This window comes from Sorex fumeus, unplaced genomic scaffold (assembly GCF_029834395.1).
Source record: "Sorex fumeus unplaced genomic scaffold, SorFum_2.1 ptg000047l, whole genome shotgun sequence".
Lineage (NCBI taxonomy): Eukaryota > Metazoa > Chordata > Mammalia > Eulipotyphla > Soricidae > Sorex > Sorex fumeus.
This window is the reverse complement of record NW_026606104.1, coordinates 40,761,388-40,784,115: the sequence shown is the minus strand read 5'-3', so window position 1 is coordinate 40,784,115 and position 22,728 is coordinate 40,761,388. Positions and strand designations below refer to the sequence as shown.

Genomic DNA, 22,728 nt, shown 5'->3' with positions numbered 1-22,728 from the left:
TGGAAAGAAAGAAAAAGTCCCATTTCGGACTTTCTAACTTTCTTTTTTTTTCTTTTTTGGATCACACCCTGCGAAGCTCATGAGTTACTCCGGGCAGTATATGGGACACCGAGATCGAACCCGGGTCAGCAGCGTGCAAGGCAAATGCCCTCTCCGTCGTACTATCGCTTTTCCGGACCCTGGACTTTCTAACTTTCTGTGGTTGTTTATAATAAAGCTGTCCCTCTCCCCTGCCCCCAGGCACGGGTTTACAGATCCTGCTCCCCGGGATACGGGGGAGCCACGGGGTGGTTTCTGAGCCTGGCGGGATCGGGGGTGGGGGTACAGTTGGCGCAGTTAGCTACGTCTCGGTCCCGCCCACCAGGTCTTCCCCGGGGGATGCCCCAGCGGAGTCCCGACCTACCAGGGGCGGGTCCGCAGCTGACTCGGCCTCCCATTGGCTGCGGGTTGCGACACCTGCGGGCCGGTGAGTGCAGAGGCTGGAGTTGGGACCCGGCGTTGCCGGGCCGGGCTGCCGGGCAGGCGGCGGAGGGCTGACATGGCCCGGGCCTGGCCCTGGGCCTCCCTGCTGCTGTGGCTGCTGCAATTCGCTTCAGGTAAGGCCGCGGGACGGCGGAGCGCGAGCGCGGCGGGGCGGGCGGGCCGGGAACGTCCACTCTCGGCCCCGGGTCGGTGTGCGCGTGCGGAGGAAGCGGGAGGCCCAGGGCCACCACCAGACTGGGGCCCCCTGGGCCCTGTCACCCCCCACCAGTCAACTTTTCCCGAGGACTGAACAGAGCCGAGTTTTGGAGTTCGCTACCGGGAGTGAATTCAGATTCCTATCCCGTTTCAGAAGCTCCCAGCGAACTGGAAAAGACAGTGGGAGTTGACAAAGAGGCCAGAGAAATAGTGCAGGCATTAGACGCTTCCTTGCTGCTGGTTGAGCGCCTCCTAGTGTGGCCAAACACTCCTCTCCCCTTACCTCTGAGCACCCCGTCCCCCAACTCTCTCCCCCCATTCCCCCCCCCCAAAGAAAAAAAAATCTGCTTTGACTTCAGAGCTGGGCAGTGGGAACTGGCCCTAGCCATCCCGTCATCCACCTCAGCTGAAGGAAGCCCTTGACATTGTGTCACATCCAGGGCAGTGCATGCATTTATGTGTGACAGGAACAATGTGACTGTGGGAGGGAGGTGGGGAGAGTGTCCTCCCTCCCCCTGTTTCACTGTCAAGCTTAATAGTTTTTCTGTCTGCACTTGGGCACATTCAGCCAAGGGGTATTTCACTTATAAACATAGAAAGATGGGTTAAAGAAGCCACGGGCGAAATGATTGGCCATCCCACAATCTCTGAGCTTGGAGCCACGGAAGGGAAACAGAGTGGAGGGACCCTATCCCCAAAGCGGGCTGGCCTGGTGACTGAATGAGATCTTGTACCAAGGAGGGTGACTGCCTCAGTGACTCCTCCTCTGCAATCCAGAGAGCCCTGGGGCTCATTATCGCCCCAGGAAATCTTACATGATACTAGAGGAGGACTTTGACCTCTCGATGGTTACTTACCAGTAAACTGAGAAGCTGAAAATCATGACAGCACCCATGTCCTGGCAGTACAATTCCAACTGGAGGACAGGGGATAGTGGGGAGCAGACACCCATATTTGGGTCTAAAAGACCAATGGTGGGGACCCAAACCAAGAAGCATCTGCAGAACTGGCCTCTCCATCCCTCAGGCCAGACCATCTGTACTTTGGATTTTCATCACGGCATGTGACCTGCCTAACACTGAAATCTCTGTGACGCTAGGAGCTCCAAAGGACAGTATAGAGTTGGATTCCAGTTGGACTCTTTAAAACCTCTGGCCTGTAGTGCCCCATAGATGGTAGAATAAAGCTGAACAGGACCCATAAGAACCTCAAAGAAGATATGCAGTGAAAAGCTCCACTTTGGTGGGGGTGAGCAGAGACAGCAGACAGCAGAGAGGTTAAGGTGCTTGCCTGTGTGCAATGACCCAACACCACATGGTTCCTGGTAATCCCCAAGCAGCACCATATCCTCAGGCCCTCACACTGAATCTTCAGGTTTATGGGCTGCGAATTGGTGGGACAGGCCCTTGGCCTCCTGAGCACTGTTTGGGGAACCTCCCTCCACCCCACCTCAAACTCTCCCCCAAATAAATATCTTCAAGTTCAGAGCTGGCTGGACTCGGATTTGTATTCAGAGTCTACATGTCATCAGCTAGGAGGACCTCACTTTTCTCACTTGTCATGTTACTGTCACTGTCACTGTCATCCCATTGTTCATCGATTTGCTCGAGCGGGCACTAGTAACATCTCCATTGTGAGACTTGTTGTTACTATTTTTGGCATATCGAATACACCATGGGGAGCTTGCCAGGCTTGCCATGTGGGCGAGATACTCTCGGTAGCTTGCCAGGCTCTCAGAGAGGGGTGGAGGAATCGAACTCGGGTCAGCCACATGCAAGGCAAACGCCCTACCCTCTGTGCTATCACTCCAGCCCACACTTGTCATGTGATCATTATAATTACCTGCTTCTAAGAGAGTAGAAAGGGTTTAAAGACAAAATACAGGCAAAGTGCTTAGCACTGTCTATAGAGTTAGGACACAAAACACACTTGGCTGCTGTTGCTGTTACCATCATCATCATCACCATTACCACCACTACTTAATTTTTTGGCCAGAGGTGGGGGGTATACTCATCTGTGTCCATGGATTAGTCCTGGCTCTGTGCTCAGGGATCATTCCTGGAGGTGTTTAGAGAATCATATGCAGTGTCAGGGATCACCACATGCAAGGCAAGAGGCTTAAACCCCTGCACTGTCTCTCTGGCCCCACATCAACACTGCTTCTTAGAGAAGTAAAGGAAGATATCCTGGAGGTAGTGATGCTTGAATTAAGGCTTGATAGGATTAGACAGTGAGCACCAGGCAGTCAGAACATCTGGGTTCACAGACACACAAAAGGATGCAAAAGTTGAGAAGAGCAGAAAAGGACAGCATCTGTAGCCCCACATACCTGCAGAAAGCTGGGGGGGGGGCCGCGGGGAACGAGGTGGGTGGCCAGGCCATGACCTCACAGACTTCCATAAGGTATGTGGACTGTATTCTGAAGGCAAGGGAAAAACATGAAACAGGAGTAGTCAGATAGAAATTCCAGGTCCTACGGGTTAGCAGTGAGGAGGGAAGAGATATCAAGCCTGCATGAAGGCGATCGGGGAGCATGTCACTGAGTCAGTGGCATCTGAGCAGAGATGTGAGGGACCAAAAGGAGTGCCAGGTGGACACACAGAGATCAGCCTAGGCAATGAGAACAACTTGTAGAAAGGCCTTGAGAGGGGAGCATGCCTGGGGGGCTCTAGGAACATCAAAAAGACCCCAGGAAAAGGCCTGAGGGGAGAGTCAGATGGGGCAGGAATCTATGGGTAGAGGTGAAGATACTGGATGAATGAAAGGGAAACCTTTAGAGGGTTTCAAGCAGGAAAGTCACTGGTCATTGGCTTTCACTTTCACTGGCTGCTTTGTGAAGAATGGGTGGAGGAGACAAGGTTGGAAGCCAGGGGACCAGTTAGGGAGCCTTTGGAGTATTTGCAGTTACCACAAAATTCATTTGCCTACTCACAATGAAGATGTTACTGGTGCCTGCTCGAGCAAATCGATGAACAATGGGAGGACAGTGCTACAGTGCTACTCAGCGGGGAAGAGCTTGCAGGCAGGGTGGAACATGTCTCAGAACCAGAGAGAGTCCCTGGTCCCAACACCCTTGAGGCGATTCCCTGCTACAGGACTCCCAGATATATTCTATGGTATTCTGCCAGGCCTCCAGGTGCCAGGGTGCCAAGGGCACAGATGGCCCATGGAGGCCAAAGGAGTGGAGGGGCCTGTGGCACTGTTGTGGCTAGAATCCTGACATCCGTTCCCTGCCGTCACCCTGCCCCTAGCCCAGGCTACTCCAGTTGGTCCCCACACTCAGCCCAAACCTGACTGTCCACCCCATTGCTCTTCTGCCCTGAATGACCACATCTATACATCAAAGCTCCAGACTTCATGGCCCCTTTCTCCCCCACAGGGAAGCCCTCTCTGGCCCCTCCTCAGAATGTGACGCTGCTCACCAGAGACTTCTACATGTACCTGACTTGGCTCCCGGGCCCTGGCAACCCAGAGAATGTGACCTATTCTGTGCAGTACCAGAGGTAGGAATGTGCCTCCAGGCTGCTGGGAAGGGGCCCTGGGTTCTCTGGGCCAGTTGCCTCCAGGGTCGCCACTGTGGTCAGGGTCTGCGCCCTGAGAGAAGCAGCAGTGGGCAATATATGGAGCGTGTGTGTGTGTGTGTGTGTGTGCGCGCGCACGTGCTGAAGGCTGACAGCTAGGAATAATCCTGCCTAGAGAACATCTTTCTCTCCTAGGGGTTTCCGAGTTATTGTAACTAGAAATTAGTGGGGGGGTTGTTTGTTTTGTTTTGTTTTTAATTATTTTAGGCTGGAAAGATAGTGCAGAAGGAAAGACGCTTGCCTGCGTGCAGCTGCAATGACCTTGTTCCTAGTTCCAATCCCTAGGGTTACATTTTGTCCTCTGAGCACCACCAGGGGTCACTGCTGAGCACAGAGCCAAGACAAGCCCCTGAGCACTATTGGGTATGGCCCAAAGCCAACACAAAACATAGTAAAAAATTTAAAACATTTGTTCTGTGGTGGTAAGATGTCCCAGGCTAATTTGTGTACTTCCCAATGCAGGATCAGCCATTTCTCCATTTAGTAGTATAAGAAGAAAAAGGGACAGTAAGAATGATCAAACAGAGAAAAGGTCATGTGAGGACACCATAAAAAGAAGTGGGCCCCTGCCAGTCTAGGAGAAACTTCAGAAGGAACCAAACTTGTTGTCACCTTGATCTTGGACTTCAGCCTTCAGAACTGTATGAAATAAATTGCTGTGGTTTCAGCATTCCCAGTCTATGGTATTTCATTATGGTGCCCTTGCCACACCGATACAGATTCTGGAACCGTCAGTGGGGGTGCGAAAGTGACTGTACATGGGTAATAGGTAGAGCCTTGAGGAGTTTTGTGGTGCATACGAACAAAACCCTAAATTGCTTTAAGGAAAATGTTGCTAAGAATATGGACCTTAAAGGGTAGTCTTTGATGGAAAGGAAAACCATTTTAGTGGGAACTAGAGAGAAAGTAGTCCTTGTTTGAGGTGGCAAAATTGTGACTGAACTGTGCTCCTGTGTTTTGTGAAAAGTTGAAGTTAAAAGTGATGTATCTTGGACAAGGAATCTAACTGAGTGATGGCGCACAAACTTGACATATAGGAGACCTGCTGCCCCTTGCAAATTTTTATTTCTAAGAATTTTGACATTATTCTGTTTTAGATATTGACTAATTTTCCTCAGTCCTGAGTTTCATAAGCGTTCTTAAAATTTAATTTTTCAAACTTTATTTCCCCTTTCATTATTGTCTTTTCACTGGATTATTCAGTCAGAGGAAATGTTTTTTGTGATACCTATTCAAATTTTTTTCAGTTGCTTTTTTTTTAAAATGTTAATTAAAAAAAATCAATTTAGGTGCCATGATTTACAATACCGATAATGATAGGGTTTCATCCATAAAATGTTCTAACATTTCACCCACTACCAGAGTATCCCCCACCTACAACCTATGTCCCCGACCCCTCACATCCCCAATCTTCCACCATGGTAAGCTCAGTTCTATAGACCAGTTTTCAGAACTCTGTTGTCTTTGACCATTTGTTATTGGCCTTCTGGGTTTCATTAAAGGCTACCTATGAAAGAGATGAGGCCTCCTTTAAGGCACCTCTCTGTCCCTCCCCTAGCCCGTCTCTCTCTCACCTGTGCCTGTCCCTCTCCTTCTGACTCACTTCACTCAACAGGATACTCTCCAAATCCATCCACAGCAGCAAATGCATTTGTTCTTTTCTTACAACTGATTAGTATTCCATTATGTATATGACTATGTATATGTACCACAATTTCTTTGTCCAGTCATCTATCTGTTCTTGGACACTGGATTGCTTCCATCATTTGTCTATCATGAATAGTGCTACAATGAACATAGGAAAATGCATGCCTTTTCTTAATATAATTTTTTTACTATATTGTTGTGCTTTATTAATATTAAGCCATGATCATTTGAGTTTGTGTGCTTATTTATTTTGTGCAATAAATAAGCCATTACTGTAGAAAGAAGGGGGGGAAATGATTCAGCCCAACCACCATCTAGAAACTGACAAAGACTTAGTCAGAGGCTTGGCTATACATACTTTTAGAACAGATGGTTGATGCATGTTATGTCTGCCTACTCCCCAAACTGGTTCCAGTATTCTATAATCACAAAATCATCAGCCATAACTCCTTCTCACAGCAGGGGTGGGGGATTAGGGATGCCCTACAGGTTAGCAGAGTTTAAGGGGTCCAGGTCCAGTAGAGTATTCTCCCTTGGGAGGCATTATACATGTTATGATCCTGCAGAGGGTCAGAGTCTACAAAATACAGTTCCCCTGCATGGACGTCAGAGAATTTAGCCAGGGAGTCCTGGGGATCAAGCTAACCCACACAGTATAACGATAATCTACTGTGCGTATGGAATAGCCCATGACTTTGATATCTTTTAAGTTGGGCTTGTCAGAATTCCACTTAGGAAAATCTTCAGGCCGGGGGTACTGGCTATAGGCGATGGACTCTCGAGGATTCCCACGCAGGGAGGGATCCTCTTCTAAGTCACGGGACCGAAAATGACCCAGCAGAGTCTGGTCTTCTCTGCACAGTGCGACATGAAATGAGGGAATGGGGCAGCGAGGGGGAACCTGTAGTCCTGCAAGACCCACGAGCATGGCGAAGAGAGAGACAAGTTCCACCAGGTCCTCAGTTTGCCGACCTGTCTCCATCAATCCTGGGGCAGAATCAAAAGGGTTGATATAAGGGAAAAGCTTCTGTTCTGACTCTGGAAGTGGAGCTGTCCTTCCGGGCACGTAGAACATCAGAGGAACTCAAGTAGTCACGTCAGAATTGCTGTATTTGGCCCATTCGCCATGTTTACCACCCATGATCTGAGGTAAACACGATGATTGTGCGGTTGGTCAGCTGAAGATGATCCAGTGTGCTCAGAAACTGACCAACCTGGGTGTCCAAATAGGAAACAGGCAAAGTAGCTTTGGCGAATTTTCTTCTGAAAGTGCTCGGGAATTGGGCCATAGGGCACAATGAGATTCAAGGCCTGCACATCCTCTCGCTCCCTGATGTCTATCCAGGGGTTGTAGACCACAGGTGGGAGGCCGGCCAGGACCTGAGGGTCGGGAGCCAAGGTGATGCTGTCCAAGGGGTACAGCTTCTGAAATTCCTTGGGGTATCTGAAAGGGATGTGTGGCTTATGGTACCCAACAGCCAGGAAGAAAGGACTGGCCGACGTCTTCATCTTCTGCAGCAAGCGGATGGCTTGCTTGGTGCTCTGTTTGTCAGGCAAGGTTCCCTCGGGCATGTCGGCCACATCCACAGGGCAAAGCAGGTTGGCATGGAGCCCTCCGTCCGGTCCCCTGCATGTCTTGGTGTTCTCATACTTTTCAGAGGAGGGGTGATATGGTGGGATTGACCAGTTATACTGAGAGTCATCACTATGGTTTGAAGATATTCCGGGATGAAACACTTTGCCCACGGACATGGTCGCATAGCCGTTCTCCTTGAAGTACTGGGGGAGCGTGGAGAAGTTCCCAGCGTGCGCCCTCCAGTAGGAGCTGAAGTCATAGAGGCGGGTTGTGTCAGGTCGCCTCCCGGTAAGAAAGGACAAGCGGCTTGGAGCACACACTGCTTGCTGAGCAAAGGCATTCTGGAAAAGGAGGCTGTGGGATGCCAGCTGGTCAATGTTTGGGGACCGGATCAACTTGTCCCAGTAACAGCCAAGGGACGAACGCAGGTCATCCACGATGATCAGGAGAACATTCTGTGTCTCTGTAGTCAAGTTGTTCGGCATTGTGGACTCAGGCGAGGCACGGATGAAGCCCAGAAGCACAGTGAGCCACGGCAGAATCCGGCCCGGTGGTGGCATGGTGGCCCCCGCGGGGCCACAGAGACTGGCGGTGGCGGGAGGACCGAGTGGTCGCCGCCCGGCCGGACCACAACGGGGACTTCGCAAGACCGCGCGCCCCTCAGGCCCTCCCGGGGGTCTTCTTAATACAGTTTTTGAGAGTAGATGCCAAGAAGTAAAATTGCTGGACTGTATGGAATCTCACTTCATTTTTTTTTGAATCAACATGAGATACAGTTTCAAAGCTTTTGTGATTTTCAGTCATAAAATAATGGAGCACCCTCCACCAGTGTACATTTTTCACCAATGTCCTCAGTCTCCCTCCCGCCAGCCACTCCCTGACCCCACCTCTGCCTCTATGGCAGACAGTTTCCTTCTTACTCTCTCTCTACTTTTTGGGCATTATGATTTTCAATACAGATACTGAGGAGCTATCATGTTTGGTCCTTTATCTACTTTCAGCACACATCCTCCATCCCGAGCGATCCCTCCAACCGTCATTGACTTAGTGATCCCTTCTCTATCTCAGCTGCCTTCTCCCCAGCTTATGAGACAGGCTTCCAACCATGGAGCAATCTTCCTGGCCCTTGTGTCTACTGACCTTGGGTTGGAATCTCACTTCTTAGTTGTGTGAGAAGTGGCCACATTATTTTCCAAAAAGTTTCAACCAGTCAGCATTCCAACCAGAAATGGATGAGGGTCCCCATATACAAACCAACACTGTTTGTGTTTTGTTCTTTGTGATGTGTGCCACTTTCACTGGTGTGAGGTGATATCTCATTGTTGTTTGGATTTGCATTATTATCTAATCATATTATAGGCATATCTTTTTGACAGAGTTTCTGTTCATCTCTTCTCCCAATTTTTTGATAGTGTTGATTTTTTGTTGTTGTTGTTCAATTTTTATGAGTACTGGGGCTGGAGAGATAGTACAGTGGGTAGGGCAATTGCCTTGCATGTAGCTGATTCAATTTTAATCCCCAATATCCCATATGGTCCCCTGGCCACTACCAGGAATATAATTCTGAGTGCAGAGTCAGGAGTAAGCCCTGAGCATCTCTGGGTGTGCCTGGTTAAAAAAAAAAAGTCTTTATGAGCACTTTATAGTCCTTGAATACTAGCCCTTTGTCAGATGAGTATTGATTTCATTTTGTTTTATTGTTTGCTAACTACTGACTCTGCACTCAGAAGTTACACCTGGTGGTACTTGGGGAACCATATGGATTGTCACGGATCAAATCCAGGTTGGCCACATTCAAGGCATATATCCTATCCACTGTGCTATCTCTCCAGCCCCTGTCAGATGAATGTTGAGTAAATATTTTCTCTCAGTCTGTGGGATGTCTCTTTATTTTGGTCATTGTCTCTTTCTCAGTGCAGAAACTTCGTGTTTTTTTCTTTATGTAGGAGTACTAGTATTTATTCAGCCACTGATTAGCTGATTGAATTGGGCATGAACTCCACCTTACTTTTTTTTTCATTTTTTATAATTTTATTTATTGAATCACTGTGAGAGCAGTTACAAAGTCTCGCTCATACACTGAAACGCCCGTACTTTCACCAGTGCCCATTCTCCATCCCCATCCCTCCCCCTCCCCCTACCTGTGGGGCAGATGATTTCCACATTACTCTCTCTCTACTTTGATTACATTCAATATTTTGACACCAGGCCCACCATTATAATTTGAGATTTTACCCCAACACTCAGATCTGCTGAAAAGGCAACAGTAGACAACTGGTTTTCTATTCCTGGTTATGAATAACATTTGATGTCGCGTGGCTGCAGTAGTGGCCACGTGATTTTGAAATTCTGAAATTTTAACGGTTAAATCTGGAGGGATTTCTGCTAAAACCTACTAGGTTCTGACATTTGTTCCTGAGTCTCTTGGATCATGGCCGTTAAGCAGCTTGATCAGGAGCCAGAAAAGCCGTTAGTGGGTGGCAACTTGGGTTCTCATCGGGATGGGAGGAAAGGGCCAGCTCCACCCCCATCCCATGAGGCCCCATGTGTCTTGTCACTGTGAGCCCAAACCTGACTGACCAATGGCCTCTGGCAGATGGCAACCACCGAGACGCCGAGGGGGAGCAGATGGAGGGATAGCACCCTTTCCCCCCTGGAGTGGCCGGGTGACAGTAACCTACTACGCAGTCTGAATGCATTTCTGCCAAAAGTCACTAGGTTTCAAGATTTGTTTGAGTTTCTGGGATCATGGCCATTAAACAGCTTGATCAGGAGCCAGAGAGGCCATTCATGGGCGATGACTTGGGGTCTTGTTGGGATGGGGAGGAAAGGACCAGCTCCACCCCCATCCCGTGAGGCACTGTGTGTCTCGTCCCTGCGGGCCCAAACCTGACTGTCCAGTGGCCTCTGGAGGATGGCGGCCACCAGGCCGCCAGGGGGAACAGGCCAAGGCACGAAACCTATTTCCACCTGGGGTGGTCCAGCGCCAGTAACCTACTGCAGGGACTGGACGCATTTCTGCCAAAAGCCGCTGGGTTCTGCGAATTTTTTAGTGCAGAAACTTCTTAGTTTGATATATTTCCTTTGTTTGCTTTGTGTTTGTGTTTGCTTCTGTGTTTATACTTTTATTATTATTTTGTTAATGATTCATGGATGCCCAACCAATTTAGTTTTAGAATAATCATTATAATCATTAGACCAGCTTTGTCTTTTTTTTTTTTAATTTTCTAATTTTCTTTGGATTTTGGGCCATCTGGCAATGCTTAGGGTTTACTCCTGGCTCTGCACTTAGGGATCACTCTTGATTAGACCATATGAAGCACCAGGGATCCAACCCAGGTCAGCTACATGCACAACAAGTGCCTTACACATTGCACTATCACTCTAGCTCAATTTTGTCTATTTTTACTGTGCACAGTTTTGGAGTTTGAAGTTACACAGGTATATGCCATTTCGATTGGGGGAGGGGGAAGGAAGGGGGGATTGGTTGTCTTTTGTGAAAAGGATTCAGGCCATACCTGCACATGTTCAGGGCTTACTCCTGGCTCTGCATTCAGGAATCACTCCTGTTAGAGCTTGGGGGGACTATATGAGGTTCTGGGATCAAATCCAGTTCAGCCAAGTGCAACACAAAAATGCCTTACTCCCTGTACTAAAAGTTTGGGGGTTTGTACTTCCTGGTCGATGGAATCATTTATCATTTTGTAGTCATTCTTTTCATCTTTATTATTCTCTATATCTGGTTCATATTTTGATTCATATTATTGTAAATATGCCAGTTACTTTATGGCTGATATTTACGTATTATAAGTAAAGTAAGTAAAGTAAAGGCCCTCCCGTTGATCATCGATTTGCTCGAGCGGGCCCAGTAACGTCTCCATTGGAGACTTTGTTGTTACTGTGTCTGGCATATCGAATACTCTCGGTAGCTTGCCGGGCTCTCCGAGAGGGGCAGAGGAATCGAACTCGGGTCGGCCATGTTGGCTGCATGCAAGGCAAACGCCCTACCCGCTGTGCTATCGCTATAATTTCAATAAAACACAAAACAGAGGAATTCTCCCCCTCCAGCCCCCCATTTGTTTTTGTTTTGTTTTGTTTTTTGACCCATCCCTGTCAGTTTTCTCCACTCCCGTGCTCTGTCCCCACCCCCACATTCTCCTTTTCTTCACATTCCACTTTCTTTTTTTTTTTTTTAATTTTATTGAATCACCGTGAGAAAGTTACAAGCTTTCATGTTTGGGTTACAGTCACACAATCATCAAACACCCATCCCTCTACCAGTGCACATTCCCCACCACCAATCTCCCCAGCATACCCCCCTTCCCCACCCTCCCCCTGCCTCTTTCAAGTCAGGAGCAACTCTGCAAATCTACCTCACAATTATCTCTAGAACCCTGCCCATCCTACCTGGCCTTGTCTGTTGTCTCTGAAAGTGTTGCCTCCTAGTTGTTCTATCAGAAGGACCTAAAAGCATGAACTATGTCTCCTCCGTTGACTTCTTGGGAGCCTTCCAATGGCCTCCAGTCAGAATGAATCCTACATTACTTACCAAGCCCTGCAACCCCCCACAATTCTCCTCAGTCCCCACACCTCACCTCACCACCCCCCCCCCACCTCTCCGGCCCTTGGCTTTGTCTTTCTGGTCTCCTTGTTTTTCACCCACAGTTCTGTTCCTTCCCCCAAATTTTCCCTGGCCTCCAACCTCAACATTATGGTCTCAGCTTCATTATTACATTCCTGGTCTTTCCTGGACTGCCTTTGAAAAGCAGTCAGCCCTGTGTAACCCCATCATTCATGCCTACCATCCCGTTATACTGTGATAGTTATCTCTTGCCTCCCCATTCCCCCGCCAGCCCATATACCCGGAGGGCAGGGTCAGGTCTGTCTTATTCCAGCATGCGGGTCCCCTTTTTGAACCCCAGAAACCTCAGGAGTCATAGACCTGTCAACTCCCTTGCTCCCCACTCTACTCCCTACATGGTGCCTGGCACACAGTCAATGGGTCAACAGTGAAGGAAGGAGTACGCATGTAGAAAATGGTTTCTAGAACCAGTTCTAGCAACTACCACAACAGCCCTTTGAGATCCTTGACAGAAAAGGAGACTGAGGCTGAGGGTCAGTTACCTGGGGAAGGTCCCAAAGCCAGTGACAGGAAGAGCTAGGGTTCCCACAGGATCCATCCGCCTCCAGAGCCTGAGATTCTAACCACGTGTTTTCATTCTGTTGATTGGATGGATGGATGGATGGATGGATGGATGGATGGATGGATGGATGGATGGATGCATGGATGGATGGATGCATGGATGGATGGATGGATGGACAATTATGCTGAGTAGAGGGCTGAGCCATCACCTGTTCCCTAGACCCCTCTCCTCCAGAGACAGAATCCATGCCCCAGGCCTCCTGTCTTCTCCCTCAGCCTTTCAGAAACCAAGTGGCACAAAGTGAAGAGTTGCAGAAGAACCACAGCACTGAACTGTGATCTGACATGCCTGGAGTCCCTGGACAAGTTTAATAAGGTCAAAGCACAAGTGCGAGCCATTTCTGCCAAGTCCAAGTCACACTGGGTGGAATCTAGGTTTCTGGAATACCTATTTGAAGGTAGGTGTGTGGAGACTCTCTGGGGACTTAACTGAGTGGTGCTACTGCCTAGCCTGTCATTTGCTTCCCACTTCCCCAAGCCCAGGGGCAGCTTTAGAGTGAAAGATACATCACTGCAATGGTTGGGAGGATAGGAATAAGGGATTGGAGCTGTAGAAAGAAAGATGCAGAGAGAAGATTACTTTTTTCCTAATTAATTTTCTGCCTCCTTTGCTCTGCAGCCCTCCTGATTCTCCTGCAGTGCAGCCAATCCTCAATGGTTTTCCTTCTTTATTTGGGGGTTTTATTATTTGTTTTGTTTGTGAGGGAGGGGTGTGGTTCTTGAGTTACTGTGGTTCTTGAGTTACTCCTGTTTCTGTGCTCAGGGGACCATGTTGTGCTGGGGTTGAACCCTGGTCTCCTGCATGCAGGGTGTTCTCCATCCCACTGAGCTATAGCTTTCTGGGCCCTCTCTTGCCTTTTTACCCTCAACTGTGGCCCTGTTCACTTTCTTTCTTGAATTCTGGTCATTCACATATTTTACTTCTAACTACTTTCCACCCAGCTTCTGGAAGTCATTATTCATGAGGCTTCACTTCCCACTGCCCCTCATTTCTCTGCCCAGGGATTAATATGGAACCAGTGTTCAGCAGATGCTTCCAGAACACATGATGTTAGCAGCACAAGGAAACTCTACATTTTCCCTGAGCACAGAGCAGAGATAATCAATGTGATCAGAGTTCCAGCAGGCTGGTCATCAGGGAAGCTCTCATGGGGAAAGCAGCATTTAAACTGAACCTTAAACTTGCTATATACATTTTCTCTTGTTACCACACTGCTAGTGATGTTGCCTTCTGTCTTTAGATCAGTGTGCAAAGTTAGATGACCTTGACGAGAGTATTAACAAAAATATGGATGTGAAAGGCTACTAGTGAAGTCTCAGAAAGAAGGGAGAAGTCAGATAGAACAGTGGTCTTTAACCTCTACTCTACAACAAATGCTGGTTCACAGGTGAAAAAAAAATTGGAAACCACTGGCCTACAAGTCTGTGACCTCGGTTATAGCTGCTGGTCTGGTCTGCTGTGGACAGGAATGCAGGACAGGGTCTGATCCACTAGTGTAAAAGAGTTGAAGAATACTGCTGTAGAAAATACTTAACTCTTCAAGAATATCTAAATTGCCATGAGCAGATTGTTAATAGATTGTTAGTAGGTGTTAAAGGCAGTGCTCAGAAATAGAAATGAGAGAGATGTAATTGAAAACTTGAGAGTGATGCTTGCTTTTTTGACACTGGCAGAAAGCTTGTAGAATCAATTCTTGCAGGTATGCAGAAAGTTAAAGTTGCATGTGATAACTTCTGATGTTTATCAGGGAAATTACCAACTTAAGTGTTAAGTACATGACCTGGTTTCTTGCAAGAGAAATTGGAAAAAAAAAATCTAAGACAACATGAACTTGATTATTTGGGAAATTCTCAATCTATTCAAATAGCAAGAGATCTTAGAATTGGTTTCCAAAAGTGTGGCATAAATAAACAGCCAAGTATGTGGTTCTAAGATCTTTTACTAAAATCGCCAAACAATTCTGGGGCTGGAGTGATAGCACAGTCAGTAGGGCCTTTGCCTTTCATGCGGCTGACCCGGGTTCAATTCCCAGCATCCCATATGGTCCCCCAAGCACCGCCAAGAGTAATTCCTGAGTGCATGAGCCAGGAGTAACCCCTGTGCATCACCGGGTGTGACAAAAAAATCAAAAAACAAAAAAAAAATAAAATCTCCAGACAATTCAAAGATCAAAGTGCTCAGGTCATTAAAAAAAAAAAAAAAAAAAAAAAAAAAAAAAAAACCTCTGAAAAGATTAAGAGTTTGATTCCTCTTTCCCGAGCGCTGCTTGGCCCCAGGAGCCGGAGCTGTCTGTCGGAGCTGTCGTGTGTCCTTCCCCCACCCCATCCCCGCCTCCATGAACGTGGCAGCCAATAAAGACCATTGTTGTGTACCGTGAAAAAAAAAAAGTTTGATTCCTAGTTCCCCCCAAACAAATGAAGAGCATTTAGTCTTCTTAACTAAACCCCCAAATAGAAAAGGACTTAAGTCAAAAGGGTTTGTGCACTTCGCTTCTATCCAATGGATTAACTCCTCAAGACATTCACAGAGATCCGTAAAGTTCTTGAAAATCCTCTATTAGCAGAAACATTGTCAGCTGGACTAAAAGGAACAGGGAGAATATAAAAGGCTATTTAGGACCCAACTTCTGATGATGTGAAGCACATTTATAATATACAACTTACTGTAAATACCAGCTATCTGTCACTGTCACTGTCACTGTCCTCCCGTTGTTCATCAGTTTGCTTGAGTGGGCCCAGTAATGTCTCCATTGTGAGACTTGTTGTTACTGTGTTTGGCATATCAATATGTCACAGGTAGCCTGCCAGGCTTTGCCGTGAGGGTGAGATACTCTCGGTAGCTTGCTGGGCTCTCTGAGAGGGGTGGAGTAATCGAATCCGGTTCGGCTTGGTTAGCCTTGTGCAAGGGAAACGCCCTACCGCTGTGCTACCGCTCCACCCTGCCAGCTATCTGTCATGAATATATATATATATATATATATATATATATATATATTCAGAAGGAATTAAGAGCCCAGATGCAATGTTGAGAACCAGTGACAAGTGAGAATCAGTGACAAGTGAGAACCAGTGACAAGGAACTTTGCCTTGCACACGGCAGACCGGAGTTTGATTCTCAGCATCCCATATGGTACCCATGAGCACCGCCAGGAGTAATTCCTGAGTGCAAAGCCAGGAGTGACCCCAGAGCATTGCCAGTATGACCCAAAAATCCAATAAATAAATAAACAAATAAATAAATAAATGGGCTCTGTCTAATCCCATGATCCCTGAGAAGCAAAATCCTTTCTCCAGCTAGAAGCTAAACACCATATGAATCAAAATCATAGTAGAAGAACAGTAGAGAGTGCTTCCAGGTCGAAGATGCAGGGGTACTGTGATAAGAAATGCAGGTCTCTATAGGTGCTGAGAGAAACTCAGATCTCTCTACAGCCCCAAGAAGCTGAAGTCTGCCAATAGTCTGAATGAGCACAGTAGTAAGTTCTCCCCCAGAGGTTCCAGATGAGAGTTCAGAATAGCTAGTTTCTGCCCTGTGGTCCCTAGAGTAAAGGATCATTCAGCCTACTGGATTCTGACCAGAATCTATGAGAGAAGAGTCTGTGCTGTATTAAGCCACTAAATTGGTGAGTGATGTGGTACCTACAGAAAACTAAAACCAAAAGGCAGAGCTCTGAGAGGTGGTGGTATATCTGAGGCACCCAGATGGCAGGGACAATGGGGGCCAAGGCAGGTGCATGAGCATGACCCTGTCCACATTTCCCTATTCATCTCAAGTCTGCCCATCTGTAAAGGACTCTCTCTCTCTCTCTCTCTCTCTCTCTCTCTCTCTCTCTCTCTCTCTCTCTTCCATGCTCACTTCAGGGCTTAAATACAAAGACTTTATTGCATAAGGCTCTTGGTGCATGGTGCATCTTTGGCTCTCTGGATGTGTGAGGAACAGGCTTGGCTGGAGGTCACAAGGTGGCACACTAATCCAGAGGGTTCTAATGGGTCCCATTTTTTTCCTGTCAGTGGAGCCAGCCCCACCTGTCCTACTCATCACTCAGGCAGAAAATTTCCTGAACATCAAGGCCACGTACCAGCTGCCCTCTTGCAGGGACTTGAATCTGAAATATCAGTTGGCTTTCTGGAAGGAGGGGACAGAGAACAAGGTGAGAAGTTTGTTTTCTGCCTCTGTCTTGGGATCTCCATCCTCATTTCCCCCACAACCCCCGGTGCCCTTCATGTCCCTAAGCCTGTTCCCTTCACCTCTGCTCCAGAAAGTCTACCCATTATGCCCCTCACTCCCCACAGATTCCCCCTGACTGCACAGTGAGATCAGCCTGTGGTCCACCCTAGCCCTTCTCTATCTACTATACCAACTCCTGTCCCTGCACGTGATGTGTTACAGGGGTAGAAACATAAGAGTTTCTACCCAATTTATTTAAATGATGAAACTCTTCGGCTCCCCCACATCCCCCCTCCCCCCCAATGAAATGTTAGTGAAATACAGTGGGTGCCAGGCGACCTGTTTGCCAAACCACCAAATTCACTACCAAAAATAGCAGGCAAATGAGCTCTCAGAAGGAAACCAACTCTTTGGTGTCTGTTCAGGTCCAGTGTGTGTGTGTGTGTGTGTGTGTGTATGTGTGTGTGTGTGTGTGTGTGTGTGTGTGTGTCTGAGTCTGCATTTGTCTGTGTGTGTGCATACATGCTCACATGTGCGTACATGCACACACATATGCCAGGGGGCAGGGCAGATTTTTTGTTGTGGGTTAGAGTGCAGATGGTTCCAACCTGTTGGCTGTGTGGGCTATCATGGCCACTCTACAATCAGAGAAGAGGAGGTGTAGACCCATGGACATGAGCAGGCAGGACCAGCTTCCAGAAAGACTATTTACTCAGCCCTGAACTGTCTAGTCTGGTTCCTGTCCCTTCTGTTCACCCACACTCACACTCCTCACCTCGAGCGTCTCTGGATCCTCAGGATATCGCTTTCCATCCCAAGTGGTCCCTGTCTTCGAGAACCTCACAAGTATTCCTGATCAAAACTGCCCCACAGAAATACAGTGCAAGGATCTTCTGTAATGTGCTAATGACCCACGTTAAGTAAAAAGAAATCCGTAAATTCTATTTTAGTTGTAGATTTTATTTCAACAAAAAAGCATTGTGGGGGAGTGAGGGGAGAATGGAGCTGGGCCACACCCTGCGGTGACCGGAGGCTATTCCTGGCTCGGGAAATGACCCCTGTGGTACTTGGAAGACAGTATGCAGTGGCTGAACTACAGTCAGCTCCATGGGGGGCAAGTACTTTACTTCCTATTCTACCTCTCCAGCCCCAACATGTTATCACTTTAATATGTAATTAATGTACAACTTGGTGAGTTTGTCTGCACTCTTTGCACTTCATTCTTAAAAGGAGGCATGGTATGTTTCATACTTAGAGCACACACCTCTGTCTGAACCTACCACATTTCAGGGATTCCATGGTGTCTTGAGGCCAGTGGCTACTGTATTGGACCGGGCAGCCCTAAAGTTTTCTGTGTCTGTCATAGCTGAATGATAGCCCTCTGCTGCATTCAATTAGGAGGGCCTGGGGGCAGAAGGGCTAAGGAACCCTCCCCTTTATCAAGGACCTGCAGGCCTTAGTGGCAGGGCTGCCCTTGAATCCAGACTGTCCCCAACTGGGCACTTTGTGGAAGCTTTGGGTTTCTTAATCTTGAACTTTAACCCAGGAAAAGAAAAGATCAGGGATCACTGCCAACCCCACCCCATTCTTGTTGTCTGGAGCCAGCCCTCACAATACTTCTGCTCTGCTCCTCTTCCCACGCAGACCCTCTTTCCAGATAACCCAGTTCAAATTCCTCTCCCACCACTTGCCTATGGAAACTACTGCCTGAGTGCCAGAACCATCTATGCCTACAGTGACATCAAATACAGCAGCTTCTCCACACCCACCTGCATCTTTCTGAAGGACCCAGGTGGGTGCCATGTGCTAGGAAGGGAGGGCTTTCTCCTGGGGCCTCCACATCTTGCCCTGGGCTGTTCAGCTCCTGGATCTAGCACTCTTATTGTGTATCCTTGGGCAGCATAGCTACCTCTTAGCTACTTTGGTTTTACAATCTATTCTAAATAAATAAATTTTTAAAAAATACAGGATAAGAATGGTTTGTTAAAGACTGGAGATATAGTATGGCAGGTAGGGCACTTGTCCTGCATGCAGCTGACCTGGGTTTAATCCCCAGTATCCCAAACAATCACTAGGAGTAGTTCCTAAGCACAGAGCCAGGAGTAACTCCGGAACATTGCCAGGTGTGGCCCAAACACCTTAAAAAAGAGAAAAAAAAAAGGATGGTTTGGGGCCAAAATGGTAGTACAGCTGATAAGACACTTGCCTTGCACATGGCCAGCCCAGTTCTTTCCCTAGCGCCCCATGTGATCGATCCCCTGAGCATCACCAGAAATGATCCCTGAGCACAGAGCCAGGAGTAAATCCTGAGCTCTGCCAGGTGTGGCTCAAAAACAAAGAATGATTTATCGACTGACAGAGGATTTCCACGGGCAGGGAAGATTGGGGGGGGGGGGGTTCCCATTCAGTGCTCAGTGGCCCCAGGGCCACTCCCTAGCTCTAATACTCTGCCGGGCTATATGGATGTGATGTTTCAGTGCTCCGGCGCTATGGTCTGGAACACTAGGACTATAACCAAAAGTGCTGGGAGGGGTGGGCATGCAATGTCAGGTGTAGAAATAGGGGCTTAGTACATGTAAGGTCCATACTCGAAGCCCTCTGAACTATCTCCTGGCCCCAGGAATGGTTTATTTGTGCAAGGATCCAGTGAAGCCTCTGACTTACACGTATTGACAGGCTGAAGTCACCGTGAGTTGCTTCTGTATTTACTGGTGTTTTCTCCATCAGGAGCCAGCTGGGCATTTCTGCTGCTACTGCTGCCCGTACTGCTGGTCATCACCGCAGGGGGCGTGGTCTGGAAGAAATTCACAGGGAGCTGCTGGTCTGAGAAGGCAAAGATGCCCCAAACCCTGGTATGGCAAATCTGGGAGGGGCTGGGGGAGAGAGGGGGGCCGTGATGAGAACTAAGGAAATGAGAGAGGCCTAGAGGGAATGCAGATCAAATACCAAGATGGTCCAGATGGTAAAGCATGTCCCACCATTGTGTCTAAATTCCCACCATTAGGAATTCATTCCTTTGGCATCAATTTAAAGAAAATATGCATAAGCATGAAAAGTACCTTTTTAGCTCAATAACTTCATCTACTAAGAATTTTTCCGGTGCTGTGAGTAGAGCTAGAGCAATAGCACAGCGGTAGGGCATTTGCCTTGCATGCAACCAACATGGCCGACCCAAGTTCGATTCCTCTGCCCCTCTCGGAGAGCCCAGCAAGCTACCGAGAGTATCTCGCCCGCACAGCAGAGCCTGGCAAGCAACCCATGACGTACTCGATATGCCAAACACAGTAACAACAAAGTCTCCAATGGAGACGTTACTGGGACTGCTCGAGCAAATCGATGAACAACAGGAGGACAGTGACAGTGACAGTGAGTAGAGCGCCCAGGATGGGACTCAGAAGAGATGCCCGGAAGGGCCGGGAAAGTGTGGCTCTGAAGGGGAGACTCAGAAGCATGTCCGTCCTTCGTTTAGTGTCACTGCAGTGTGTCTTTCTCAGAGTGACACTGAAATTCTCTCATTCGTCACTGCTTTCAAAGCCAGGGCCAAAGGGGCAGAGTGCGGGTGAGTCAGCCTTTGTGGGTGGGTTCTGAGAATTCTGACCTACAGGAGTAGGTTTCCGTTTGTCATTTTTTCCCCATTAGCTTGATACTTCTCTATGTGTGAAAGTTCCAGGTTTTGCTCATCTTTTTAATTTTTAAATATCTTAAAGGGTGTATTTTGTCTCTCAAATGAAGTGTCGTAAGTTTACAATCATATTAAAACTGTTTTGTTTTTGGTTTTTGGGTCACACCTGACTGTGCTCAGGGCTCACTCCTGGGTCTTTGCTCAGGGATCATTCCTGGCAGGCCTCAGAAGACCATATGCAGTGTCAGGAATTGAGCCTGGATAGGCCATATGTGAAGCAAGCTCCCTACATCTTGTACTATTTCTGGCCCCGAAATATATATTTTTTAATTTTTGAAATTGTTTTTATATAGTTGTAGATGGCCACAGCATTTTTGTTTTAAAAATATTTTTTTTTTATTTTTGGTGCCAAGAATTCAAGCCAGGGCCTCACATGTGACAACCATGCCCTGAGCTCCTTCTGCCCACAGGAGCCTTTTCAAATCCTGGCTCTGAGAGCTGAGGAAAATCCCACAAATGTGAGATCACCTGGTGTCCACGACCCCTGCCCGTGCCCTTGCTCCTCCAGCTTCCCACCACTGGGAAAACACCACTTTGCCTCCAGCATCAGGTACCCGCATCTAGGGGCACTCACTGGCCCCTGGGGTCCACTCTCCCAGCCCCAGGGACAGGGTATATATGGCAAGGAACCTACAGAACCACCCTCTCCCCTCAGTCCCTCCATGCCAGCTGGCAGACGGACACCTCAAGTGCCCTCGGTCCATGCAATGCAGTGGCCCCTGGTGCCCTGCAGGGTGCCCCTCCAGCAGCCCTTGGGTGCGCTCACCTGAGAGCAGCCCTTTAGAGGCTCTTCCCCCAGCCCTTCTCATCTGCCTACCCCGTACTGGTGTTTCCTGGGATCTCATCTGATTCTGGTCCGATTCTGATTCTGGTTCAAGTCTGTTTAGGGAGGATCAGATTAAAGGGTCCTTACTGCTTGCTGATTTCCGTTCTTTCCTCTCCCCAAATCAGGACTTCTCTGGACACAGACCCACCATTGTCACTTTGCCACCTCGCATCCTTGAGTCCCTGGATAATTTGAATGTCTGTCCCCAGAAGGAACTGAGCATCAGGGCCAAGCTGAGTGCTCAACGCAGGATCCCAGTGGGCACTCAGGCATGGACAGAGAAGGGTAGCGCCAAGGGGGTCAACGAGGAGGAGGAGGAGGAAGTCACCGATGAAGATGACGACAGTGACAGCATCTACTTCCGGCCCTACATTTTGCCACCCCAACTCCCAGAGCACTCAGAGCTCGCGGGTTGGGGGACTCCAGGAGTCCTAGAAGACAAGCCCCCTGCCTGGGATTCTTCATCCTCCTCTTGGGCCAGGACTGAGTCCTCTGGCTATCTCTCCAAGGAGGGGTCGGGCCAGAGACTGGAGAGGGAAGGGTCTCCGGGGCCTCTCCTGCTCCCCAAAGACTCCAAGGACTCAGATTCCCTGGAAGAGCCCCTGGAAGATGATCCTAGCTCTTGGGTGAGCTGGGGTTCCTTATTGCCAGGATGGACTCTGGACCCTGGAGAGCCCCAGGTTTGTCTCCACACACTGAGCATCCTCAGCAGCACTGGAGAGGAGGAGGAAGAGGAGGAGGAGGAGGAGAGCGGGGTGGACTCTGATAGTGAGGACTGTGGAGCCAGCAGCTGGGAGGCCAAGAGCCCCCAGGAGGCTGAAACCAGGGGCCACACTCTGGGGCATTACATGGCCAGGTGAGCTGTGCCGTGCTTCCCTCCTGTTCTGTGGCCACCAGGGATACTGAGCTTTCCAAGGACCACAAGTCTTGGGAATAGCATCTCTGGGATGGCCGAAGGTTCTCACTGCTCTTTGGAGAACCCCCAGAGGCTGCTTGTCAGTAGGGTGATGGTAAGAAATCACCCTGTCCTCTAGGCCCCCTGCTTAGGGCTGGGCTCTAAGAGGGGTCAAGAGAAGGCTGGGCTGAGGTCAGAGGTGGCTGGGCAACAGGTGAAAGCACTTTTCTGGGTTGAAAGGTCAGGTGAATGAGTGCTCCTTTGACAATGTGAAGCAGCTGAGGTCAGGTCACAGTGGACATCAGGCACCTCCCAGAGCCGTCTAAAATTGAGGGAGCAGGAAATTTGAGGCACATCTCACACTTCCAAATCTCAGCATCCTGATCCATGCATTCCTTAGGTGAGCCCCAAGAGGCAAGTAGAAGGTGCTGAAAGCGGAAGGGGAGAACTTTGACCTTCAGCCACGTGTCTG

General features: G+C 48.5%; 2 protein-coding genes across 2 annotated transcripts; one reads left to right on the top strand and one right to left on the bottom strand.

Annotated features, from left to right (window-relative positions):
- Positions 1-510: 510 nt before the first annotated feature.
- Positions 511-22,320, top strand: IFNLR1 (interferon lambda receptor 1). Its single transcript, XM_056123162.1, has 7 exons — positions 511-596; positions 4,058-4,181; positions 12,902-13,083; positions 16,697-16,836; positions 18,498-18,645; positions 19,581-19,705; positions 21,487-22,320. The coding sequence occupies exons 1-7, from the start codon at positions 539-541 to the stop codon at positions 22,219-22,221; spliced, it is 1,512 nt and encodes a 503-aa protein (XP_055979137.1). The 5' UTR covers positions 511-538; the 3' UTR covers positions 22,222-22,320.
- LOC130031708 (iduronate 2-sulfatase-like) lies at positions 6,468-8,042 on the bottom strand. The gene is given in 2 exon segments (XM_056123163.1): positions 6,468-7,142; positions 7,144-8,042. Coding segments are annotated over 2 exon segments (1,005 nt in total). The 3' UTR covers positions 6,468-7,036.
- Positions 22,321-22,728: the final 408 nt, after the last annotated feature.

Coding starts and splice junctions, on each gene's coding strand:
- IFNLR1 (XM_056123162.1), top strand. CDS start 539: ATGGCCCGGGCCTGGCCCTGGGCCTCCCTGCTGCTGTGGCTGCTGCAA. Junction 597..4,057: donor GCTGCTGCAATTCGCTTCAG/GTAAGGCCGCGG, acceptor TCTCCCCCACAG/GGAAGCCCTCTCTGGCCCCT. Junction 13,084..16,696: donor TCTGGAATACCTATTTGAAG/GTAGGTGTGTGG, acceptor TTTTCCTGTCAG/TGGAGCCAGCCCCACCTGTC.